Source organism: Carcharhinus amblyrhynchos, chromosome 4, assembly GCF_965287045.1.
Source record: "Carcharhinus amblyrhynchos chromosome 4, sCarAmb.v2.hapA, whole genome shotgun sequence".
Lineage (NCBI taxonomy): Eukaryota > Metazoa > Chordata > Chondrichthyes > Carcharhiniformes > Carcharhinidae > Carcharhinus > Carcharhinus amblyrhynchos.
Window position 1 is genome coordinate 112,522,574 of NC_137327.1, and position 27,805 is coordinate 112,550,378.

Genomic DNA, 27,805 nt, shown 5'->3' on the forward strand with positions numbered 1-27,805 from the left:
TCCTACACTGATTAGCAATATTGGTGAAGTAAACTACAGATGGTAAAATGAAAATCCTGTCACAATACCATTAAGTGCAATCCTGCAGTATTGCCTCGTCAGCAAGTCTGCCAACTAGACAGGCTGCCTTTTGGATTATCCAACATCATAAGCTGCATATACTGCTCTTTGTGCTTTTCGATAAATGGACTCTTCAAATCATGTCACATTTACTGCTCCCGCCACTGCCACTGTGGTGAAGAGCCATAGAAACTTTGCTACACTCTGTACATTAAAATGCTGTTCGCGGGCATTGAAAAGGCCTTTTTGTTGAGATTCTCAATGGTGTATCCTTCATAACGCAGCAATAGCAAATGGAAATATTCTCAACAGCTGACAGTGAGAAGTAATCCTTTCCAACAGCTCTGGTGCTGCATAATGAATCACTAAATCGGACATTCATGTACACAGCAAGTCTCGCATAAATAACATTTACAAACAAATTGATGAACTTGTTGTGCAAGTTTCCCACAAAAGCAGATGGGTAAAGGCAATACCTGGTGTAGACTGAGGCACGCTGACAAAGGTCCCCAGTACTATTTTCTGTCCTACAACAGCAGATTGCACTGTGGGGAAATTATAGGAGGTGCTGCATTTGGGGTCTAGGATTGATTAGTATTTCAGCCTCAACTCGGTTGTAGCACTCTTGCCTCTGAAACAGGAGGTTCAAGGTTTAATTCTAGTAGCAAATCTAGGCTGACCCTTCAGTGCCGTAACGAGGGAAGTGGTGTACCACCAGAGTTGCAATCTTTTGGATTAAGTATTGAATCAACGTGCTGTTCTGAAGTAGAACAGGGGAGTTTTAGCCCAGTGCCTTGGCCAATATTTACCCTTCCACCACCAACATTTTGAATTGATTTGAAATCACCTAAACGAAAAGGCTATTTATTAATTATTATTTCTAGAATGTTGTTGTGTGTAAATTGGCTGCTGTGTTTTCTACATTGCTACAATCACTTCAAAAAAATCTTCATTGGCTGTAAAGGATGAGATAAATGTAAGTCTTTCTGGTGAGTTGGAGCAAAATCAAATTTTCCTTTCCTGATCATTGTTGGCAATTGTTTGAACGCGTGGGCAGGAATAGAACAGTGATGCTTTCCACAGTCAAACAACTACTCAAGTGTATAATGAAAAATGGAGTCTGAGGTTAGTCATCAGTGGGGAGCAAGCTCACTTCCAAACCATCATACCTTAGCCCTCCTGATGGGAAAAATGAGCAAAGCATGGGGGGGTGGGCAGCAGCGGGTAAAGTCCAGGACCAGGAGTCTCAGACTGAGGTTTCAGGGTAATCCATTTAGAACGTTAGGTGAGGAGACATTTCTTCACCCAAAGAGTGATGAGCCTGTGGAATTCATTATCACTGAAAGTAGTTGATGCCAAAACATTGAATGTATTCAAGAGGCGGCTGGATAAAGCACTTGAGGAGAATGGGATCAAAGATTATGGAGAAAAAGCAGGATTAGGCTATTGAGTTGGATGATCGGCCATTATCTTAATGAATGGCAGGGCAGTCTCAAAGGCCAAATGGCCTCCTCCTGTTCCTATCTTCTATGTTTCTATGTATTGCAGGGATAACATTATAACAACAAAATGCCTTTTCTAAAAAAACTATAAATTACATGCTACTCAGATGGGATTTTGATTTCACGTGATCTGGGCTAGTTTTGACTGCTTGAAATGGTATCGGAGAGGAATTTTACCCCTTATTTGCCCCTAGGTTTATATGATTGCGAGTGGGGTGGGCAGGTGACAACTGTGTGACCCTGATGCTCCAGCCATCAGGCGTGTGGGGCAGTATTGATGGACCAGCTGCTCTTTCTCTGCGGATCACTTTTGCACGTTGGTATGAATTAAACAGTAGCATTATCTTACAAAACACTGCCCAACAGTCACGGAGCCTGTGAATTTTTTTTCAACAATCTCTATTCAAAGGCATGGCTGCCACATTGGGTAATCCTGAAAAAAAAAACAGTTTTGATGCAGAGATTACAATGCCAATGAGAGCAGTGGGATGTAACAACGTGTACACCCCTCTAGACTGACTGTTCCAGCAGACTAAATCACAAAAAGGCAATGTCCAAAAGGCAAGACATGAAGCCCATTTAGAACCTATTGCTTTAAACTGTTGAAGCAATTAGTATGAGGTTTAACAGAATTACTTTATATCAATTACCGAGTCACCACATATCAAGAGAGATGCTTGTGATTGAAGGCAAGTTCAACCTCATTTTCAAGCCCCATCACTAGCTGTGTGCTAACATCTAAATCAGCTTGCTGTGCTCAGCAGACACTTCTCAGATTAAATAAGAGACATGTCCTCATTCAACAGGGAAATTCATTGTGTAAGAAAGGCAACATACATCATAAAGGCCAAGTTTACTCTTCCCAGGGACATCAAAACATGATCCATTAATGAAAGTGGAACAGTCAATACTCCATTCTTCATGAACATGTGAAATTGCACATGATCAGTTTTCATCTTTTTAACAGTTTGGCTGCGAAGGCCGAGGATGAAGGTGATTAATGTGAGCCCGTGAGCTAACAAACTGAAACGGCTGTTGACTCTCTGTGCAGTACTCGCACTGTGAATTTGCCAAACTGGACGAGAGAAAGAGAACTACAATTCAGGCCATCGTTAGTAAACTTGCACCTCTTCCCCCTCGTCAATCTCAGCACCAAAACATCTACACGGGAGGGAATATGTACCTACTTCCGTGTTTACAAGTCTGCCTGAAACTCCAAACCTGCCCCCCATCGCTAATTCGCCGGATTTAATTCCGTGTCAATTTCACACAGGGACCAGTTGCCACTTTGTTACACGCCGTGCTGTTTCAGTCTGCTTCCTGCACAATTCAAAATCGCCATCCCACGACCTCCACTCTTCTCCACCTCCCCTCTTCTCCACCTCCCCCACCCCATTCCCAAGAAAAAGTTCCAACTTTAATAAACTTTTGGAAACTTTTGCAAAGTTGTCCTGAACTTTCTGAGCGACAGGATCGCCCCCACCCCCCTGCTCTTCCCCCAGCATACCTGCCCGGATTAATAAATCCAAAGGGGTCCTGATCCCCTCGCAGACGGGAAAAGCCATGGGGAAATCCGCTAGCTCTCCCTCCCTCCCTCCCTGTGCCACGTCTGGTTTCAGATGGGACACAGGAGCCGCTTCCATGGAGGTTACGTGGCGCCCTCTGGGCTCAGCCCGCCCAGTATCAGCTTTCCAGGCGAGATTTTCCCCCTTCGCTCTCTATCTTTCCCCGTTTTCCCAGACCGGAAGTGTTCGATCAAAGTGGGATATCAAACTCCATCCCAAACTTGGAGCTTCTTCCGGGATAGGACGGCAGAGCGCAGGCGCAGTGCTCACACCTCCACCTCCTCCCCGGGGAGGGACCTGATCCAGTTTGCAGCTGATCCAGCCGCTGCCAAACAGCCCTTATGGTAGCAATGCCTCAATAGCCAAACTGGTGTTCTCTCCCACTCAGTCTCAGCGCAGCAAAATGCTGTAGAATTGCAAAGCATTTATCCACGGAAAAGCCCAGCTCCCAGGTTTTTTTTTTAATTATGCTCCACGCCAGCCTTCCCCCTATCCTACCTCATCTGACCCTGTCAGCATCAACAGAAAAGGCCAGGGGCAACCAAATTCCCAGTACAATTGCAAATTCTCTAAGCGGCAGCATGACAGATGCAGAAACAAGACTGCAGGAGGGGCTAATCCACCATGCCCTGCTCCAAAGAAGATGATCGTGTTACACTGGTTACTTCAATCAGGACTAGCTCCAATAAAAAATAGGAAATGTTGGAAATACTCAGCAGGCCAGGCAGCATAAGGAGGTAGGGAGGAGGTAGGGGGTTGGGGTGGGGTGGGGTGGGGTGGGGTGGGGGGAGGTAGGGGAAGCAGGATTTTCTGGACCTGTCAGCAGTGAGCATCATTGTGGATGGGACAGAAAAGTTTGGGAGAGCCTTTTGACCACTCCAAGTATCCCATCTTGCCCGTGACACTGCATGTCACAGGTGAGACTGGATGATACTTCCCAGAGTTAATGTACCCGGCTCAATGATCTATAAACTAAGGGTGGCATGGTGACACAGTTGTTGGCGCTGCTGTCTCTCAGCCCCAGGGACCCAGGATCAATTCCAGTCTTGGATGACTGTGTGGAGTTTGCATGTTCTCCCTGTATCTACGTGGGTTTCCTCCCACAGTCCAATGATGAACAAGTTACGTAGATAGGTCATGCCAATTTATCCCTTAGCGTCCCAAGATGTGAAAGTTAGGGGGAGTAGCAGAGGGATCGGGTTTGTGTAAAATACTCTGTTGAAGAGTCGGTGCTGACTCGATGGGCTGAGTGGCCTCCTTCTGCACTGCAGGGATTCAATGATTGCCTGACTTGCTGAATATTTCCAGCATTTTCTGGCTTTATCACATATTCGCAGTGTCCACAATATTTTGCCCTTGCGCCAGCTCCCCATACACTTATCCTCAAGGTAATGGCATCACATGGCAAGTTTGTTGCAGGTATTTTTGCATAAAGCTGGCACCCAGGTATCACTCTTCTGTAATCTGAGTCAAACAAAAATAACGTACTCACAAATAGTCACATTGTAGCTGACCACGTCCATCTGGCCCAGATTAAAATAGCCTCAATAAAGCCTTAGATATTCAACCGGTGACATTAACATATTTTCCCTGCTGCAGTGTAATAGGCATTGAGCATCACAGTACTACACTACCATTATCATTGACATAAGTATAACGCTTTGACCTTTGTAGCAATTCTAATAAAAGTGACATGATGATATTTCTCTAATGAAAAGGAACCAGAGGCAGGATTCTTTCAAGATGCCCTTGTTATAACACACTGTTTGAGTAGCACACTATGCATTGTAATGAGGTGCACCATATGACAGTGGAAGAGGGAGAACTGGCTGGCCCACTGGAAACAATAATCTTCGAGTTTTGTGTGTTTCTTCATGCATCTCAGGTTTCTCTCATTACAATAATTCCGAATCCCACAGATAAAGCAGGCGTGGGACTGACCTCTCCACACAATAAAAAGCATTACAACAGATTTAGGCTGCTTGTTTCTCCTGCCCACAAATTGTTTGTTAACCATCAATTCCAGAGAGGTAGGGGGAGGGGAGGTAAAGAGAAGGCAATAACGGACAATTCCCATTATAATACTGAGTGCAAATAATGTCTACAGTTGAAAGATTCCTGTCCTTTTTATCCATGAAGACTGCAAAGTGCAAATTTATCCAAAGCTTCCAGCAGCATTCATCAACAATTTGAACTGATAACTGCTCACTAATCATAAACATTTGATCCACAGTATTCCTCCATGAACGCAACCAATTATATTCGAGATATCTTTGATTTGTTTCTGGAGACAGGGAGAATGGTCTTTCTGTGCAAAGTCAGAAAGGCAAATAAACTTCAGACAGATACAGGTATCTATTACTGCTTGGTGTATGCTTTTGTTTCCTCGAGGGCCTTTTCTTGTCTTGGACCTTTATTTACATAGTAAAAATCAATTCATCACACATCCTTGACATGGATGCAGGGCTGCTTTAGTAGCACAATTGTGTTATATATTTAAAAAGGTTGCATGAATGCTCGAAGAGCTGAATGCATGATTTGATGGTGATGTCATTAGGGTGTTGGCATTTGTACTCTCTCCTAGAATAAATCTGTTGTTGTTGTTAAGTTTGAATCTGTGTGTGAAAACCATGTTCCTTTCTTTTTGTTAGCACCTAACATAGTTTGGACATCACATCATGTCTCTCTACAGGAAGGCATAGTCTCGAATGTAAGACGTAAAGAGTGAAAAGACCATTTAGGTTTTACTATTTTGTGTAATGGGTGGTGAATACAGAATGCAAGAGGGTTGACAGCATCAGCAAATTCATGGAAGTACTGATATGGAACTGATGAAACATTTGATACACGAGTAAAAATATGCATTTATACTGTTCATCTGATGCTCAGAGGAAATCGTAAAGCCCTTTGTAGCTCATGGATTACTCTTGAAGGGTTGGTAGAGAAATTTGGCAGCCAGTTTAGTACACAGCAAGGGTTGCACTGAAACAGTGCTGTGAATGCCTACTTAATCTTTCAGGTTGTCTTGGGTATGAAATTACCGTTGGCTGGGAAAACGCCTGCCATTCTTTAAAAAAAAATACGGTGGGATCTTTTCATCCACCCCAGCAGATGATACCTCAGTTTGATTCACTTAAAAGGCAGAACATTTAACAAAGCGTAACTCCTTTAGTAGCACACCAAAGTGTTCAGCTATTTTATACTATAAGCCTTAGGGCTGACGGAAGGCACTTTCAGTGCCTGGAACCGGGCGCCCTGTGGCCGAGTACCTGCAGCCAGACCACAGACTCTGCCTGTCTGTCTACATGGGGCTGCAACTAAAGGCCTCTCCTGTAGACCACTGCTCACAACCTCCTACAGTGGTGAAACTGTGCTTTATTTAAAGCTTTAATGAAGTTTGTGAGAGGTTGCCTCTATGTTGAAACACCCTCTCAGTCATTTACCCCGTATTGCAGAGTCTCCTGCTCCTTTCAAGCTGGGAGGCCTCGGATTGGCCTTCCAGCTTTGAGGGTTGACTGGCTATCCTTAGTTGCAAAGGGAACCGGTCTCCGTGCTGGTTAAAGGAATCCCATTTAAAGTTTCAAAGAGTGACTGCTTCCCAGAGGGGTGGTTTTCAGACCTGGAAACAGTCTTGATTCCAGTTTCTGCTTTGGACTGGAAAATTCAGTCCTTAACTGAACAACATCGTGGGCCGAAGGGCCTGTTCTGCGCTGTAATGTTCTATGTTTAACGTAGTCTTTGAGCCTACATTTTCTCATTCAGGTGGCTACGCAATGAATCTTGTGATAGGGGATTGTCTGCACACTGGGCCCAGTCAGATGGGGCCAAGGTGTTCTTTTCTAATCCAGTACATTCTGATATTGCTTCATGATAAGCAACATTTGTTCAACAATTGAATGTATTTAAGCTTACATCACCCCTCCCTACCCCCATTGGCTGTTGGATTCCTGCCATGGCCCACAAATGGCCATGCTTGAAATTCTGATCCACATGGGCATATTCATCCCTTCCGTGACACAGGTTCGAGCTGAGCAGAAGGGTATAGGGGAGCTTTGGGGTAGCACAGTGATCAGCTGCTGCCTCACAACTGCAGGGACCCACGTTCAATTCTGGGTGACCGTGTGTATAGAGTTTGCACATCTTCCCTGTGTCCACATGGGGTTCTTCTGGGTGCTCCAGTTTCTTCCCACAGTCCAAAGATGTGCGAGTTGGGTGGATTGGCCAGACTAAATTGCCTCTCAGCATCCCAAGACATGTAGGTTAGACAAATTAGTCATCAGAAATGTGAGAGTTGGGACAGGGAGAGGACCTGGTTAAGATGCAGACTTAATGGGGCCAAATAGTCTCTTCTGCGCTGTAGGGTTTTTATAAGGTGTTAGATCCCAATAATAATAAAATAATAATAATAATAATAATAATAATAATAATAATAATGTGTTAGATCCCAATAATAATCTAAGGTGTTAGATCCCAATAATAATCTAAGGTGTTAGATCCCAATAATCCCAGATGGAGTGGGATGATAGTTGACTAATAACTTGTCAATCAAATTACAAACAACCAAAGTACCTTACCCATTACACAATGTATACACAACCTATAACAGCCTAGCCTACTAAACCACACTTCCAACCAGAGAATAGTCAACATTCAAAGAAAAGAACTGGCATTTATGCAGCACCCTTTGAGATCTCATCACATCCCAGAGAAAGTTACAGCCAATTTAGCAGTTTTTACGTGTAGCCATTGTTGCAACGTAAGGAAAAGGAGCAGAGTATGTAGCCAGCCCGCACTAACAGACATAAGGGGTGGGTGCCCGAATTGTGTGTATTAGTGATGTCGGCCTATGCTAGGAGACCTCCCTGGCTCTTTTTCAAATAGTGCCATCGGATTTTTTACATCCTCCCGAGAGGATGGAGATGGTGAGATGCACCTTCAGAGGGAGAGAGGAGTGAGTCAGGTGGAGGGTGGGGAGGGAACAAGACAGTGAGCAGGGATACTGTTTTTATTGTTAGTAAGATACTGTTTTTATTGTTAGTAAGTGTACCATTTAAAGAAAAAGAATGAATTTTTCCAGCCTGTTAGTGCTGACACTTTACAATTCTTCTCTTTCTTCACTGGCTCTTGAAAACATGGGTTATCTCAATAAGCTGCACTTTGTCTTCATCAACCTGTGCAGTCAGCTGTGGTAAGGGAGCAGCAGCCAAAACACTTCTCCTGATTGATTATATGACAGTGCACTAAGGCTGATCTTTGTATGATTTGATGTGAACCAAGGGTTGAATCGGTTGTATTTAACACGCTGTAATGATTTTGCTGCACCTTTTCATCAAATGTTATTAAATACTCGACCAACCCCGTGCACGCGCATAAACACACACACACGCAAACACACACAAACATGCAGACTGACAGGTCAGCATGTTACTTCAATTAGAAATGTAGACAGTAGCCTCTCATCAACAGCGTCAGTGATCCGGGGTCACATTCCTTCCAGTTTTCTTTTCCCCCTTGTTGAAGACACCATGACCTCTACCCCAAGTCTCTCCTCCTGACAGTGGATCAATACTGAAAATTCGCTGCATGAACAGTCACTCATTCAAGTCTCAGAGTCCAGACATATCTGTGCTTTTCACAGGGATTCACAAATTCACAGAAATGATGGGACCAGTTATAAAAGGCAAGTTGATTACTGACATGTTTTCCTCCACAGTGCCCAAGACAAAGCAATAAAGGGGATTTATCTTTATTTTATGTTTGTGACAAAAGCAGCAATACGTCCAACCTCGAAAACCTTTGATGAGAAGCATTTACCTTGAAACAGAATACAGCAACGCCACAGTTTGTCATTTGACTTTTACATTTTAAAAAAATTTCATTGCATTTGGAATTGCAGTGTAACTGGAACGTGGGAGCATCTGCACTATTACAAACTGCAGTGGTTCAAGAAACTGGTCCACCTCCACCCTCTGGCAGCACAGTTTCCTCCCACATTCTGAAAGACAGGCTGGTTAGGTGCATTGACCTGAATAGGTGCCATAGTGTAGCGATTAGGGGAATTACACAGTAACTTCACTGCAGTGTTAATGTAAGCAAGTGGTTAGTACTGCTGCTTCACAGCGCCAGGGACCCAGGTTCGATTCCCTGTCTGTGGGTCACTGTCTGCGTGGAGTTTACACATTCTCCCCACATCTGCATGGGTTTCCCCCGGGTGCTCCGGTTTCCTCCCACATCCTGAAAGACATGCTGGTTAGGTGCACTGACCTGAACAGCGACTAGGGGAATTACACAATAACGTCATTGCAGTGTTAATGTAAGCCTTACTTGTGACTAATAAGTAAATTTTAATTCTCAAAGGCAACCAAGGATAGGCAACTAACTAATGCTGGTCTTGCCAATCACTAACGTTCTGAGAATGATTCAGAAAAAAGGTTCCCACCAAACCAAAGTGATGGATGAAAAGCTAGCTTCAGGATCTCTGAAAAATTATGATCAGAGGTTTTGGAAGAAGTTGTACAAGTCAATGCACATTCTGAATGTAACACCACCAATCCCCACCCTCACCCCCACCAGTGAAACGGCACCTCTGCTTTCTCCCAGAGTGAGTTTTTCCAAAATACCCTCCCTATTAACACAACAGCAAAGACAAGAGCTTTAGGGCAGGACGGAAGATAAACCGTTCCGTGAATTATGACATGGGCAATAATCGCATTGCTTATCTCAATTTTCGGCCGAGGAGCCCAATTTCTTAAACAGTACATCACAATGATAGGCAATCACTTGATAACAATCCCTGTAACTCTTGAAAAGGTTTCTCAGATAAAATAAAAACAGGCTCAACTTTAACCGGTTTTCAAAAGTGATCAACTGACAATCTCATCAAATTTCTGAAGCTGACTCAGTAATTGAATTGACACACTATAAAGGTTGAAGCCTCAGGCTGCAGTAAGCTGAGAAAGTAAGCACAAACCCGAGGTTGATACTTCAGTGCGTTACTGAGGAAGAGCTGCACTCAGGGGTCCCACCTTACACATCACAGTCAGGCCTGTCTGTCCACTCAGGTACACGTAAGAGCTCTCTGCATTTGAAGAAGAGCAAAGAAAATGCTCCCTAGTATCCTAGCTAATAGTTATCCTTCAACCAGTATCACCAAAAAATCAGATTAACTGGTTATTTATTTCAGTGGAATTGGTGGGATGTGTGTGTGTGGAAATTGGTGCTGTCTTTATTACATTACGATAGTGACTGTGCAAAAATACTTTGTGAGGCATTTTGCAGACATCCTGAGGTTGTGCTAGGCACTATATAAAGACAAGCCCTTTCTTTCCTTCTTTTTAACATAGGTTCAACCTTTAAAATGTGCAAAGATGTAATCCTATACTCAGCCATAGGATGCAATAACTCACGCTCAGGGAAGAAAACAGCTTTAAGTCTAACTTAACATTTCAAAGGGATTAAAATTCATACAAACCAGTGCAAATCTAATAAAAGACAACAGACAGCTTCATAAAAGCTGACATGCTGCAAAGAAAAGCTGACAACTCAAAAAAACAACCTTGGGCATATAGGCCTTAAAACAAGATGACATGGTGTTAGATGGAAAGTTTTTTAGTACACATGTCTGTCACTTCATCAGCTGTGGAACACCCACTTTGATCTCAGGACAAAAAACCTCAAGTACACAGGGCTGTTCAGCAAGTGAGGATGTAATAAATTACTGAGATAGATGCAAGTGTTGAAGCCAAACCATTTATTATCTATGGGATCTGGGGTTTATTTATTCCTGTCCCCTGCCAGACCATTTCATTGTTCTTTTTCTCCCCACTTCACTCACTGCACATTTTAAGTCTATTTTATTTGCTCTTCAATCCAAAAATCATTTCTCTCGAAAAGGGGTAATCGTACTTTGAATAGGAAAAAGTAGACTCAAGTTTTTCATTACACCTTTACATTAGTTAATTCCTGCAGGATCATCTCGTCTCACAGTGTTGGTACTCGTGTGTTCCTCTGTGACTAAAATAACTCTGTGTCTGAGTCATCGTCTGTCTGATCCATCTGTGGTTCAGTACGCACGATGCAAAGGTGCTGATGGTTCCATCCGAGGATCTGTCTGTTTGGTACCTCAACCTAGTATGATCATGGCTGTGTGCACTTTCACAGCACCTCACCTTGTACTCATGTCTTCATATGGTGATCAGCTATACTCAAGATATGACCTATATTTAACTGTGTTGATGATTTTGTTCTCTCTTCATGCTGCTGGGATATCCTCTCCTACCATTCTAAAAATATCATGAGCTTCCATCCGGATTGGGAGTAGACGGGACAGGGATCAGTGCGAACTTGCCCCCCAAAAAAAATCAAATTTGGTGGTTGAGGGTACACTACCTCTCTGTAGTATGGCATGAAGATTGAGCAGGGTAACGCAGAAATCTTGCTTAGTTGCCTCACATTTGGTAAATGTTGCTTCAGCCATCTTGATGATCTATCCATTAACCCGTTGGACTGTGAGGGTAGTGCAGGAAAGATGTGACGTGTCTTACATCTCATTTGTTGCACATGTCCCAGAAAAGTTATCCTCTTTGTTTGGGACCGTTGCCTGAGACGATGGTTTCAGGCAGAACAAACATGTTGAAATCCATACTGAGTGTATCAACAATCGTAAAGCGTCCCTGATCTGGTAAATGAAAGGGAATTTAGTCATTTAATCTGAACCAAGATTTAATCTTCACCGTCCAGATTGAATAAATCAGTGGTTGTTTTCGATCATAGGGCAGAGAGGATTCCTTGTGGTTGCAACGATTCTCTGTTTTGCTGTGGTTGGTGCACCTGAAAAGTCTGACAACACCAGGTTTTAGTCCAACCTATTTATTTGATAATATACTCACAAGCTTTCGGGTTAGTCCCTTCGTCAGGTGAATGGAGAGTTCTGGCCTCAGACAGAGCATATGGTGCACCTGGCATATAGAATGTTTGTTCAATCTGTCAACATCCTTATTAATACCTGGCCAATAAACTGGCAAGGTCACGTGTTGGTTGTGTGCTCATGTGTCCGATGTGTAGGTGACGTAGTGAGGTTTGCCTTTTGAATTGCTTGCTTTTGAATATAATGCTTCTGTAGATGCCCAGTTCATCTCTGTAATGCCAAAACGGTGGGATACTTTTGTAAACATCCTTGATGCAATTGTGCCAGACAGCAGTTTTCATTGGTGTAGCAGTAGGTTTTCTCAGGTGGCTTGTTATACCATTTTGACTTGACCCTGCCCAAAATGGGCCAAGTCAGTATAGGGATGGTCTTCCACCTCATATTCGATAATGTCTACGTCAAAATCTAGAGGCATATCTTTGTTGTTGGCTGGGTCAATCAACCTAACTGTGGACTGAGTCAGTCTGACTGAGTCGACAGTGGCAGTTTAGCTGTAGGGCAGAAGTTTACGGGAAAAACTCTAAGTGCCTAGTTAGTGTGTACATGAAAATGTTTCAGATCTGTTTTTTGGGTGAGTCTTTACTCCGAATCTTCTGGACTTAGACACTAAAAAACTCAGCTAGGCCACATCTAGCCACTGGATGGAGCAAGTGACGTTTAACGCATCAGCAAAGTTGCCGCAGCAGCAGAGAGATCCATTGCGCAACTGCACACCCTTGGTTGCAAATGCACAATGGTCACCAGCAGAGAGCTGACAGATGTGAAAATGCTTGCTAGTCACATGTTAATGCTGTTTTAAATACATTCAAGTAATTTATCCAGCCTCTTGCCAGTAATGGGCGGGAGACTGAATGCGCTGGAAATCCAGTAAGATCGCGAAGGGCGAGAAATCAGGCTCTCGTGCGATTTTACCAGCTCGCCCAACTAAGTGGTAAAATCGCAGCCACACAGTTTGGCTTGGATCTTTAAATGGCAGTGGTGTACGGGGGTGACTCTCACTTCATTTGTATGATTACATTTAGTGGACAAGCCCTGGAACTGTCACTTGTGTTGGATTTGTGTGGAATCTTTCTTCGTGGTGAGTTTTGTACTTTGGCTATGTCAGGTTTGTTGCATTTGTGACACATTTTTGCCCAATGTCCTTTGATGAAGCACAGTTTGTAGATGCCAAAAAGTATGCTAGACATTGCTTGGGTTGTGTTTAAGACTGGACCACATGCAGGATTTGGGCATCTTTGATGTTCTGGTTACTGTGGCAATGGTAGATTTGTGATCAAGGGCTTGAAGGTGCTGTTTGCCAGCCACAAATGTTTCACTTTTTCCACCTTCATCCAGTAATGCAACTGGACATTATTGCATTAATGTAATAATGCAATAACCATTGGCTCTGTCTGGGTATTGAAGCGATGATATCTCCATCAATCTCTCCATAAGGCCATTGGTATCGTAGCTGCATTGCACCAATACTGGGTTATAAACTGATCAATGCTTTCACTTGGCTGTTGTCAGAACAACGTGAACTGTATCCCCTGAATTCTAAGTTGGCTCGGACCTTCAGTTGATCTTCGATGAGCTTGAAGATTTTGTCAGGTTTTCATCAGATAGACCAGCTGAGCTCACAAGCATTATCCCCTGGTTATCAAGAACAATTAGTGGCTTTTTCCTTTTGGCCCTCTACCTGCTAATGCTATAAAAAGTGAGTGGATCTTGCAGTTTAAAGAATTGAAATTCTGCAAAGAATCTCCTGCTTGCCAATTCATAGTCAAATCTCTTTTTGCCACTGTGATGTTCTTGGTTATTGGCTGCACTGGAGTTGCTGAGTGGTGTGTCTCTTTGTATGAGGAGTCGCACTTATGGCCTGTCTGATGTCCCTGTGCTTTTGCAACAACTATATCACTTTTGATTCATAACAGTGTGCTGTGGACGGAAAAGCTTGTCTCTCCTTTTGCTGTTCATTTTAAAAATAGCACTCAAGATGCTTTGCTTCTGAGAGCCTGTTTGAAATAAAGAGCAAGAATTTAAAGCTGCAGATCTTTAGATTGTAGAGACATTGCGTTCTATTGAAGCTGTTGGTATTTTATTGTACTGGGTTGCTGCCACACCTTGTTTGTCTGGGGTGAGCTGGGTTTGATGTCAAAACTGAAAAATAAAATGTGGAGCCAACAGACAGTTGTGCGGAGCCTTGCTGAGATCCTTTGTAACTTGCCTCTCCCGGCCCCCTCAACCTGGGGTACCTTTTATTTTTAAACAAACTTCATGCTCTGGCCTGCACTGTTAGAATGAGTGGTAATAATAGATGATCACAGATCCAGGTAAAGCAAAGCCTGCTGCCCATATCACTGAGCTTGGAGTGAGATCTTCGCTCACTGCTGAACTCCGATGTGTTTCAGAACTAGTCACTATGTTGAATTTTGGATCCCAATCTCTTGCAACTGGACTTTTTCTTGGCTTTAAACTGAAGCAGGACAGAGGTTCCCTCTGAGTGACTTCCCATTAAGTGCTGTAGCTACAGACTGTCCTTCCCTCAAGGAGTCTGGATTGGAGCCGGTAAGGTGGAATCTCTGCAGCTGATGTTGCTGCCGAAATAGTCCACTGCCTTGTGTTCTGGTATCTTTAGGAATTACCTCTGTGCCGTGAAATCTTTAGAAGTAACCACTGCTGCCAACCACATGTGGCCTCTTCCAGTCTACTGCCAGCATGTACGTTGAGGGTCTTAATGTGAACCACAAGGTCTCTGTGCTACGTGTGCCAAGCATTCTGATGAGAAAGGGTTCTGGTTTAAATCAATTTCATTAAAGTTATTATGAGTAACAACTATACACAGCTCTGCACAGGCTGGGTCCTAACACAGGCTGATTACCTGACGATATGCTTGACTCAAAGTATACATGAAATCTTACTGAAACAGAGTCACAGGCAGCACATCTAAACATCTGAAATAGGAATGACAGCCAATAGTGAACATCTAATTTGGAGGCTGTACACATTCATTCTCCAGCCTTACCACACAGTGCAGCATTGGGTTGTCGCAAGGTACATGTCATTGTCTGCGTATTGATTCTATGGAACCTCCTTCTGTTTATCCACTGTAACATTGGCAAAAGTGCTGTGAAAACCCCAAAATCCACAAAGTTGCATGTGAACATGGCCTTCAAAGGATCATGGGCTGTTCTCCCATCAGCTAAATGAAGATAGAGATACTCCAACAACCAGCACTAAATTCTGATTAAAGTTTCAATGAGGCAAATCCAGAGAAACTGCTTCCAATAGCTAAATGGTTGATAACCAGATTTACATGGTTGGCAAAATAAAAATTGCAGGAAACATGAATGAAAATTTCTTTATGCAACGAGTGATAAGGATTTGGAATCAACTTTCTATTAGAGTGGTGGAAATAGATTCGATATTGCCTTTCAAAAAGAGAATTGGATTAAAAAAAATTGTGGGAGAAAATTTGCAGTGATATGGGGAAAGAGCCAGGAAGTGTGACTAATTGGATTGCTCTTCAAGAGCCAGTACAGAATCGATAGGCCGATTAGCCTTCTTCTGCGCCGTACTACTTTATGATTCTAATGATACAATTTGGTTTACAGAGTTGATGTTGAACCACAATGAACATTTTGTTATTTTAGTGCTGTCCTTAACTATAGCCACCCCACACACATTCGAAAAGTTGGGTCTTGACATGGTTTTGAAAATTACCCAAATATTATATTGGTGGCATATTGTGTACATGATCACTGGAATTGTCACATCCCGTCACAATGGGAATTGCAGCGGGCAGGACACGGACCATGCAAAGGTCTGTTAACATCGGTGGGATTTTACGGACTTGCGGTGAGCACAGCCGGAAAATCCCACCCGATAAATCTTTTCGCTTTGTGTGACCTATTGTATCTCAGTTCTTTTATGAACTGGTGTTGCTTCAGGAGGTTGGTTTAGCTCAGTTGGTCGGACAGCTGGTTTGTGATGCAAAGCAATGCCAACAGCGTGGGTTCAATTGCTGTATCTGCTGAGATTATTCATGAAGGCCTCACCTTTGAAACCTTGCCCCTTGCCCCTTGCCCCTTGCCCGAGATGTGGTGATCCTCAGCTTAGATCACCACCAATCAATTCTCTCTCAAAAGGGGGGAGCAGCCGATGGTCATCTCAGGCAACATTTCATTCTATTCCATTCATTATAGAGGCAACTCCTGAACCAAAATCACAATTTCATTACGAAATAAAAAGAATTCTTAAATGTGAATTTTAAATCAGACTTTTCATGGACACAAAGAGAACAGTTTCAATGACGGAGCCAATCTAAATGAATTGGGATAAGGGAAAAACTTACATTCATCTGGGATTCACGTACAGTCTCAACCGGGCATAACATCTTTAAAACAGCTTTTAAGAACATAAGAAATAGGAGCAGGCGTAGGCCATCTAGCCCTTCGAGCCTGCCCCGCCATTCAATAAGATCATGGCTGATCTGAAGTGGATCAGTTCCACTTTTCTGCTTTCTCCCCATAACCCTTAATTCCCTTGTCTGTCAGGGGAACTTTTCAGGATATTATTCCCCACTACTGTATGTGGTTAGCTGAATTAATCTATTGCTTAGCAGAATGAATTAACACTAAATAGCCCCAAAATCAGCATATAATACTCAAAAAACACCAGCTAATTTGAGTCATGAGGTACATCACAAATTCAAAATTAGCAATACATACAAACTAGAAGCAGCAGTAGGCCATTCAGCCCTTTGAGTCTGTTCCACCATTCATTTTGATCATGGCTGATCATTGAATTCAATATCCTAATCCCCCTTTCCTTCCATATCCCTTGATCCCTTTAGCTCAAGAGCTATATCTAATTTCTTCTCGAACTCAGGCAGCCTGTTGGCCTCAACTACATTCTCTGGTAGTGAATTCCACACATGCACCACCCTCTGCGTGAAGAAATTTATTCTCACCTCAGTTCTAAAAGGTTTACCCTTTATCTTCAAACTATGACCCCTCATTCTGGACTTCCCCACCATTGGGAACATGCTTTCTGAATCTACCCTGCCTAACCCTATTTGAATGTTATAAGTTTCGAAAGATCTCCTCTCACTCTTCTAAATTCCAGTGAATATAATCCTAATCAACTTTGTCTCTCCTCATATGACGATCTGCCATCCCAGAAATCAGCTTGGTAAAGCTTTGCTGCACTCCCTCTATAGCTAGGAAATCCTTTCTCAAATAAGGACACCAAAGCTGCACACAATCCTCCATGTGTGGCCTCATCAATGCCCTATACAATTGCAGCAAAACATCCCTAACCCAATACTCAAATCCCCTTGCTCTGAAGGCCAACATATTATTTGCCTTCTTTACTGCCAGCTGTACCTGCGCATTTACTTTCAGTGACTGATGCAGGAGGACTCCAAGGTCTCATTGAGTATCCACTTCTCTCAATTCAAACCAAGTAATAATATGTCTTCCTATTATTGCTACTGAAGTGGATAGCCTCATATTTATCCACATTATACTGCATCTGCCATGCAGATGCCCACATATTCAGCCTGTTCAAATCACACTGATCTCTGCATCCTCCTCACAGCTCACCCTCCCACCCAACTTTGCACTGTCTGCAAATCTGGAGATAATACATTCAGTTCCCTTTTCCAAATCATTAATATATGTGAACAGTTGGGGTCCTAACACAGACTGCAATGGAACCCAATAGTCACTGACTGCCAATTGGAAAAAGACTCATTTATGCCAACTCTTTGCTTCCTACCTGCTAACCAACTTTCTATCCACCACAAGACAATACGTGCAATCCCATGTGCTTTAACTTTAAATAATAGTCTGTTATGTGAGACCTTGTCAAAAGCCTTCTGAAAGTCTAAATAAGCCACATCCACTAGTTCTCCTCGGTCAGCTGTACTAGTCACATCCTCAAAAAATTTCCAATCGATTCATCGAGCATAATTTCCCTTCTATAAATTCATGCTGACTTTGTCTGATATACCATTGCCTTCCAAATGCCAAGTTGATAATAGAGTCTAGTAATTTCCTGAGTTAGGGTCACTGGTCTATCATTCTGCTTTCTCTCAATTTCCCTTTTTGGATAGCAAGATTCCATTAGCTATCTTCCGATCTGTAGGAACTATTCCAGAGTCTAAAGAATTTTGAAAAATAACCACTAGTGGATCTACTATTTCCAGGGTTACTTCCTTATATACTCTGGAAGGAAGATTATCAGGACCTGGAGATTAATCCACCATCAATTTCCCTAAAACCATTTCTCTACTAAAGCTGATTATCTTCAGCTCCGCACTAAACCATGTTTCTCTCAGCACTTCTGGTACATTATTCATGTCTTCCTTTGTGAAGACTCAAGCAAAGTATAAATTTAATTCCTCAATCATTTCTTACTTCCCCATTATGAATTCTCCCGTTTCTGATTATAAGAGGCCTACATCTGTTTTTGTCAATCTTTTTCTCTTTACATATCTATAAAAAAATTTACAGTCAGTTTATATGTTCGCCACTACCTCACTTTCATACTGACGTGCAGTATGTAATCAGAAACTAAGCACTGACTACTGGAATATAAAAATTGTTCTATATTTCTAAAAATACACTGCTCTGGGAAAAGCATCTCACAATAATCATCATAGGTACAGAGCAGGTCCACTCGAGTATATTCACCCAAGGAAAACCATCACACATCCAATTTGTCTCTTACTTGACCTCAAGGCTTGGGCTTTTACTTGCCTATCAAAAAATTTATTCTTAGGGCCAGGTATTCACTACAAGCCAAACGGAAGTGGGAAGCATCCCCAATTTGCCTTCGTCTGAAGTGCCAGGTTGCGCACAATGGAAGGGGTGGGGGGGGGGGGGGGGGGGTGGTGGTGCAGGAAGAGATGATAGAACTGAGCCTGCTAGCCTTGGAAGCATATCCTGGCACCCACAGAGACAATTGCGTGTCAAAGTGTGCTGGGTAAAATGTGCATCCTCACAGTACAAGGCTACAACCTTTTGACAAGGTCTCACATAACAGACTACTAGAGGTAGGGGAATTTCATGGTAACTTCATTGCAGTGTTAATGTAAACCTTACTTGTGACTAATGAATAAAATTTGAACTTTACATAAAGTTAAAGCACAAGGGATTGCAGGTAATGCCTTGGAGATGGATAGAAAGCTGGTTAGCAGATAGGAAGCAAAGACTTGGCATAATGGGTCTTTTTCTGATTGGCAGTCAGTGGCTAATGGGGTTCTACAGAGATCTGTGCTAGGACCCCAACTGTTCACATTATATATTAATGATTTAGAAGAGGGAACTGAATGCATTATCTCCAAATTTGCAGGTGATATAAAATTGGGTGGTAGGGCGAGCTGTGAGGAGGATGCAGAGATGCTTCAGCATGGTTTGGACAGGCTGGAGGCAAGACCAATAAATTCATTGGCTCAGCAGGGAATCTATTTTGACAAGTAAAGCGAATTGCTGACTTTGCTTGATCGCCATTTTTAAATGGTTACAAAAATCTATTTTTTCTGTGATTATTTTGTCAATGTCTCAGTATTTACTTGGACAAGATTAAGAGGTGTGAAGTATTTGAAGTCTTTGTTATTGTTGCTTTAATGCTTTGTTTGTTGACATTTTTGTCAGATTGTAGGAATAGCAGTTTTTCCCACTTGGAGCGTATCTGAATAGGTGGTTGTTTCCTCTCACAATTTCATTAGTATTAAATGACGCATTAGTAACATACATAGTACATAATGGGTGAATGAATATAAGTTGGCATTGAGCTGGCATGGAGACTAGAGGGCCACAGGGAGTGACTACTGGCATGGAGGGTATGGGTGGCCACTGGGAGTTACTGGGAGCATGAATTGGCATTGTCTTGGCATGGAAGGCATAAGGGACTGTAGGGACTCAATGGTTCAAAAGGTGTTAACTAAACATTGTTAGCACCTTTTGAACTTGCCTTTCTAAGGGTTCCCGAATCTAGACTGCAATTCACAATGCTTCTGAGAAACCATGAATCACATCATTAAGAAGTTACCCAACTCCATGCAAATTTTGAGGGAATGGGGAGTTGGGAGCTGACTTCTCTTGCAATGGATCCAACTAGGTCAGGAGTGCAGATACTGAGTCCACACACTTATCCCTTAATGGCTAAAATGGAGGTGAGAATCCCAGAATTGGATTCCATCTGCCATTTTTAAATGGCTTTGGGCTCTGCGAAAATCCAGCTCCAAATGTTAACACACATTGCACAAAAAGATCATCTTCATATCAATCTTGAATTTCCTTTGCCCCAATCTTATGCACCATCATATATTCTCTCAGTTTCATCCAAGGTTCAGAGCTCAAATGATTTTGGGCATTCCTTGTACAATAGTTTATCGCAGATGGCTTGGCATTACAACAATTTGACCATGATTGGCAATGGATATTATAAGAATGGCAGAATGGTTTCAGGTTGGAGGTCTGCATTTGCCCTCCTCCAGACTTCAACCTTACGACCATTAAGAATTTGCTCTAGTAGAGTTACAACTGCATTTGACTGCATGGAAGCAAAAAAAACATGCAACACATTGAAAGCAAGCAAGATGAAGTGACCTAGTCTTTGTGGATGAGTCAGTGTGTTTCATGCATTTCAAGCAATACCTTTGTAGTCAAGCTTAATAAAAATAACTGACAGACAGTCATTTGAGTGATGTCATTGGCTGACAAATATGGACGGTGTAAATGGAATTATGCTGCAGTTTGTCAATTCCAAAGGAAGTCTCTTACACACAAGGGTGGTGGAGCTGGGCAGGAGATGCACGTCATGGGCAGAAGGTGGTTGGCAGGGGTTATAAGAACATAAGAAATAGGAGCAGGAGTAGGCCATCTGGCCCTTCGAGCCTGCCCCGCCATTCAATAAGATCATGGCTGATCTGTCGTGGCTCAGTTCCACTTTCCCGCCCTCTCCCCATAACCCTTAATCCCCTCTCTTATCAAAAACCCATCAACCCGCTTCTTGAAAATATTTAGCGAGGCAGCCTCCACCACTTCAACGGGTAGAGAATTCCAGAGATTCACCACCCTTTGAGTGAAGAAGTTCCTCCTCAACTCCGTTCTAAAACGCCCCCCCTTTATCTTGAGGCTGTGCCCCCAGTCCTAGTGTCTTTTTTGAGCGGGAAGAGTCTCTCCACCTCTATCCTATCCATCCCATTCATCATCTTATACGTCTCAATGAGATCTCCCCTCATTCTTCTAAACTCCAACGAGTACAAGCCTAGTTTATTCAGCCTCTCCTCATAGCTCAACCCCCTCAACTCCGGTATCAGCCTAGTAAACCTCCTCTGCACTCCCTCCAAGGCCAAAATATCTTTGCGCAGGTGCGGCGCCCAAAACTGCACACAGTACTCCAGCTGTGGCCTCACCAATGCCCTATACAGCTGCAGCAAGACCTCCCTACTTTTATATTCAATCCCCCTCGCTATGAAGGCCAGCATCCCATTCGCCTTCCTGACCACCTGCTGCACCTGCAAGCTGGGTTTTTGCGACTCATGCACAAGGACCCTGAGGTCCCTCTGCACCGTCGCCTGCTGCAGTTTTTCGCCACGTAAGTAATAGTTGGTGGTGAGATTCAGGTTAGTCCGTAGGCCATGGGAATACAGAGGTTTAGGTTTATATTTTGAAGAATCTTAACTCCATCCTGCATGTATTTTATCATTAACAGATTTCCCACCCAAAAGCCAGCCACAATGGTAAGCTTAGCTGAATTGTTGGGGAGCAGAGTGATATCACTCCAGAGGAGTTTGCAGGGCCAGGTAGGTCAAATACCTAACACTGGGTTTTTGGGCCATGGTCAAATTATCATAATGCCAAGCCATCTGCGATGAACTATTATATGAGGAATATCCAAAATCATTTGAGCTCTGAATCTTGGATAAAACTGTGAGAATATACAATGGTGCATAAGATTGGGGATCTCTACATTGAGCTGGCCACAGAAGCTGGCCTTAGTAGAAGAGAAATTAAACTGTGCCTTTCCCAGCCACAGGACATCCCAGAGGGCATTACAGCTAATGAAATATTTCTTCACTGTAGACACAATACAGGAAAGGAGGCCACCAAATTTCTACCAGCAAGTTTCCACAATCAGTAATGAGATAATGAATAGGTGATCTGTTTATTCACTCAAATGGAAAGGTAATTATCGACCAGGGTACCAGGAAGATCTCCCCTGTTCTTCCTAAACAATATAATGGCATGAAATCTTGTACACTCAGCTTCCAACAACGCAGTACTGCCTCAGTTTGGCATTGGAGTGTCAGTTTGGATTATAGCATACGGTGATTTTCATGTGTGAGCGTCAGACTTGAAGCCACAAGCTGAGTGCTAGCACGGGAGTTGAAGCTAACACACAAAAGTGAAACAGGCTGGAATTAAAGACTCGCCTTCTCGAACTGACTGGATATTGTCATAAATGACGCCCTGTATATGCACTCCGACCCATCCTCAACGTTACACAAACTCTTACTCTTGGACTGTCACATCAAGATACACACCTGAAAGACCAATGTTATCCTCTATTATCTGTTCTTCAACAACATCCAACGATGTATCGTCCATCATCCTGGTGGAGACCTCATCGCAATCCAGGCTAGAATAGAACAAGTCTGTGTTTGGCACTTGTTCTACGATCACTGCAGGAAACGACAGAGGGTCTTCAAGCTAGGGTAAAAAGAAAAGACATTCAACAGGATTAAAGGAAAGGAGATGGAAAAAAAACTGAGTTCAGAATGCATCTAAAATCAAGTACATCAGTATGTTATTCTTAATACTTTACCCTGCTGAAATCAGGTTTTAAAATACATCAACAGGTGTCCAACCGGAAAAGTTAGTTTGAATTCCACTCCACCCTTTACCAAACAGCTTTGTTTTAATAAAACGTTCATGGCTATTAAAAGCGATTACCTAATCGTCAGGGGCAGCATCAAAACATGTCACTCAGCACTGATGCAAAGATGCTTTCTTTATCCACAGGGTAATGAAAGGGCAGCTGTAGAATTGACTGCAATGTACCAAGTCGCCCCCACACAATTGGCGGTTCTCAAAATATCTGCAGTGTGTTGATTCCAGAAGGTGTCACCTCACGTCATTTTAAACAGGTTTTGGGGTTAGCGGTAGAGAAGTTTAAAAAAAAAACCTGCAAGTATTTGCTCTCAAAACAAACCCACAGCACTTTACTCAGAATATCTTAGCTGGCTGTGACTCACTGACCAATGCTTTAACTCCTATATAGCAATGCTTTTTTGACTGTTCTGGGACATTCATTGTTGACCTTCCAGAATGGCAATGATATAAACGTCTGCTGTAATAAAAGCTGGTATCTTAAAAAATAAGAAAGAAAGACTTTCATTCACATAACTTTCATAACCATGGGATATTCCAAAGTGGCACAGTGGTTACTTCTGCTGCCTCGTAGTGCCAGGTATCCGGGTTCGATTCCTTGCATGGGTCACTGTCTGTGTGGAGTCTGCACATTTCCACCCCCAACAGGTGCCAGAGTGTGGCGACTAGGGGATCTTCACAGTAACTTCATTGCAGTGTTAAGGTAAGCCTATTTGTGACACTAATAAATAAACTTTAAAACTTTACAGCCGTTTAAAAAATATTTTTTGAAGTGAGGTCACTATTGTCATGGATAAACATGGCAACCAGTTAGCACACTTTGAGGTGCCACAAAGTAATAAGAAGAATCTGTTTTTATGTCTTGGCTGAAGGACAAATCTCAGTCAGGATTCAAGAAGAAATTGGTTCTCTGAAATAGTGCCTAGTCATCTTTCACATCTACCTGAGAGGGAAGGCCGAATCTCACTAAGCAGTGTTCCAACAAAAGCTACCCAACCTGACTGGTTCAATCCCAGGAAATATCAGTATGACCAAGAAACACAGTTGTGATGTGGACATTAGCTCACTGAAAGTCTTGCAATCAATCAGCAGGAATCTCCCTCACCTCCCTTTCCTCAACACCGTCCTTGACGAGAAAAGGGAAGGTGGCGTTAGTGGAACAAAAGATTCTGAAGGGATATAACAGGATAGATGCTGAGAGAATACTTCTCCTTGTGTAGAACTAAGGGGCACTGTTTCAACATAAGGGGTCTCCCATTTGAGATGGTGCTGAAGAACTTCTTCTCTCAGAGGGCCATTAATTTTTGGAATTCACGACCCCAGACAGTAGTGGCAGCTGAGTCATTGAACATATTCAAGTTAGACAGATTTTTGATCTGCAAGCAAGTCAATGGGTTAATGGGTTGTGCTGGGGTGGGAATTAAGATACAGTAATATCAGCTACGAGTTTATTCAATGACGGGGCAGGCTTGAGTGACCAAATTATCAACTCCTATTTCCTGTGTTCTTTTTGTACATAAAAATAAAGTGAAATAAGCTGCACCAATCGCACTCATTCTGCTGAAATATTTCCCATCTTCCTCCATTTCACCAGACCACTCCTTCTAAACTGCTGAACATACAGCTCATCCTCCCCTTGATAAGCAGCCCGGTGGCACAAATGGTTAGCACTGCTGCCTCTAAGTGCCAGGGATCCAGGTTTGATTCCTGGCTTGGGTCGCTGTCTGCACATCCTCCTTGTCTGCATGGGTTTCATCCGGGTGCTCCGGTTTCCTCCCACGGACCGAAAGATGTGCTGGCTAGGTACACTGACCCAAACAGGTGCCAGAGCGTGGCGACTTGGGGAACTTCACAGTAACTTCATTGCAATGTTAATGCAAGCCTTACTTGTGACCAATAAATAAACTTTTACTTACAAATCCAAAAGTCTCGACAGTCTCTCCACTACCAACACCCATCCCAAAACTGTACTCTTCAATCGTTTAAAATACAAGCTCTATGTTACTGGATTCATCTCATCATTTTTTTTTAAGTAAAATCACTTCCCTGCACAATGGGGTTTCCCTTGATTGCTCAATAATAATTTTAATGAATAAGGCTCCCCTCCGGGCGAGTCTGATGTGGAGCAAAAAAATAAGGCCTCCAAGAACTTTACTGTCTAATATTTACTCATTAAAAATACAAACTATTTCTACCTTCTGAAATCAGAACATTAAAACATTTCCATTAGGCATGAATAAATGAAAAAATTATAATTAGAAACCGTTTAGTGCCAAGAACAGGGCACAGCTAAGATGGTGTGGGGGAGGGGTTCAGGTGTTGTGCAGGGGCTTATGGGGGAAGGGGGGTGAGGTGCGGGGGAGGAGAGGGAAGGAAAGGTGGTGAGGTGCAGTGGGGGGAAGAGAGGGAAGGAAGGGTGGTGAGGTGCAGGGGGGGGGGGCGGGGGGGGGGGGGGCGGAGGGAAAGAAGTGTGGCAGGGAGGAGATGGTTCAATGATGCCAGGAAGCAATTTGAAAACTGGATTCCTGTCACACACAAATTAACTACCTGAAAGTAACAGGCAGTGAAAGGAAAGCTATTTGGATGCTTTTGAGGCTCTCCCTAGGACAGGAGTTTAAATCCAGGTTGACAGTACTTTACTTTCTGATGCCTCTAGGGGCCCAATGTGAAATTGGTTTCTAGGTGCCCAAAGCACAAAGTTGCTCTTAATTTGGTAGTAAATTGGCAATCTCATCCTGAGTGGCCATTGGATGGTTATGAGGGCAGTGAGAATGTTTGCACTGATGCTCTTTTGTAGCTCGGATAGACTAGAGGCCACTTAAGTACAAAGCCACTTAACCTGAAACTATTCCTTGCTCATCCAGGTTGCCCTTGACATGGAAAATGTTCTATTCCCCAGCACCTTGCTTGATGAGGTGAAAATGATAAAAATTAAAGTGCAGGAATTTCAGTGGCCCATTAACTTTTGATTTTGTTCCTATGGAATGGGCTCATTCAAAGATTGGACAGTGACGTACTTAAAGGATTAGAAAGAAATCTTGTTACAGGATTCAGCTCATAGGTTTTAATGGAAGCTGGCATGTTTTACCAAACAATGATGACTTGCTGATAAGTTCTAGGTTACATTGACTTTTCCTGTGAACAGGCTCCTTAACTGCTGCCAATTTAGGTAATTTAATGTTTATAGCTCCTGCATTTTCAGTCAGGACAAAACTGACATCATTGCACAAGATGCCCACATTTACTCTCCCGATCCCAGGGGCAGATTGGTAAATCACAGACACCCTAAACAGAAAGGTGCCTTTCATTCTGGTTTAGTGGGGAGGAAGGTGACACGGTGGCACAGTGATTAGCACTGTTGCCTCAGTGCCAGGGTTCAATTCCCAACTTGGTCACTGTCTGTCTGGAGTTTGCACATTTCCCCCCCCACCCCGCCGTGTCCACGTGGGCTTTCTCTGGGTGCTCCGGTTTCCTCCCACAGTCTAAAGATGTGTGGATTAGGTGGCTCGGCCATGTTAAATTGCCCCTTACTGTCAGGGGAACAAGCTAGGGTAAATGCTTGGGGCTAAGGCGAAAGTATCTGGTTGGGATTGTGGTCGGTGAAGACTCGATGGGCCAAATGGCCTTCTCCTGTACTGTTGGATTCTATGAATCTGTAAGGGGTGGGGGTGCAGAGGAACAGATTGCCAGGAGGGGGCAGCAGACATCTGTCAATCTCAGACAGTCTGAGCACAAGTTTCAATCAACTTTATTCACATATTGGACTGCTGTTCTTCATGGTTCTCACCTTCAGGTATGGGTTGGCTCACGTGGTGCTGTAATTTAGTCTTCTTAAAAACTTATTGTAAGCAAACTGACAAATGTAACTTTATTCATTTTTTCCCCCCCAAATGAAACACAACAAGTACAACCGTTTTAGATCTCTAAAGATACCACGGAGATATTTAAGTGCACATTTTCGCACTTTCACATTCAGTATTTCAGAGCAGTCTCCTCTCAAGTGGTTGCAGCCAGCAGAGTGAGTGGGCGTTGTTGGTCAAACCATGACAACATATCATTAGAAGCTATCCCATCAATGTGTTTATATGTGTTGAACTGCAGCAACTCAGTATTCTAGTGCCACAGTGCCCCAGTCTGGCCCATTCACAGTAAAGGATTGTTCTTTTATTTATCAATTCATTTCCCCAGTTGATGGCAAATTTAGAAGCTATAATTTTACTGTCATATTAGTTTTTGCAGCAGGATTAAAGTACTGAGGAGTTTATCTTGCAATTGCTAAAGGCTAACCATTCTTATTGCTTTATTAGTCAACATTTCTGTTTGATTTTGATTTATTGTCACATGTATTAACATAGAGAGAAGTATTGTTCCTTGCGTGCTATACAGACAAAGCATACCGTTCATAGAGAAGGAATCAAAGAAAATTACAGCACAGGAACAGTCCCTTTGGCCCTCCAAGCCTGCACCAACCATGCGGCCCGACTGAACTAAAACTCCCTACCCTTCCAGGGACCATATCCTTTCATTCCCATCCTATTCAATGCATTTGTCAAGACACCCCTTAAAACTCACTATTGTTTTTGCTTCCACCACCTCCCCCAGCAGCGAGTTCCAGGTACCTACTACCCTTTGTGTAAAAAAACTTGCCTCATACATCTCCTTTAAACCTTGCCCCTCGCACCTTAACTAGGGGACTGTTTGTGCCCCCTAGGCGTTCTATAGGTATGTCAAGAACAGAAGGTTGGTCAGGGCAAGATTAGGGCCAGTTACAGACAGCAGGGGGAAGTTGTGTGTGGAACCGGAGGAGATTGGAGAAGTATTGAACCAATATTTCTCTTCGGTGTTCACGCAGGGGGACATGAATATAGC

At 43.0% G+C, this 27,805-nt stretch overlaps 1 protein-coding gene across 4 annotated transcripts in view; it reads right to left on the reverse strand.

Annotated features, from left to right (window-relative positions):
• elf1 (E74-like ETS transcription factor 1) overlaps positions 1-27,805 on the reverse strand; it is a 264,760-nt gene that overhangs the window by 22,122 nt on the left and 214,833 nt on the right. For all 4 annotated transcript variants that reach the window (XM_080187728.1, XM_080187727.1, XM_080187729.1 and 1 more), the window contains one exon: positions 22,591-22,756. In XM_080187728.1, the coding sequence (XP_080043854.1) occupies positions 22,591-22,756 (166 nt within the window). The remainder of the gene's footprint in view (positions 1-22,590; positions 22,757-27,805) is intronic.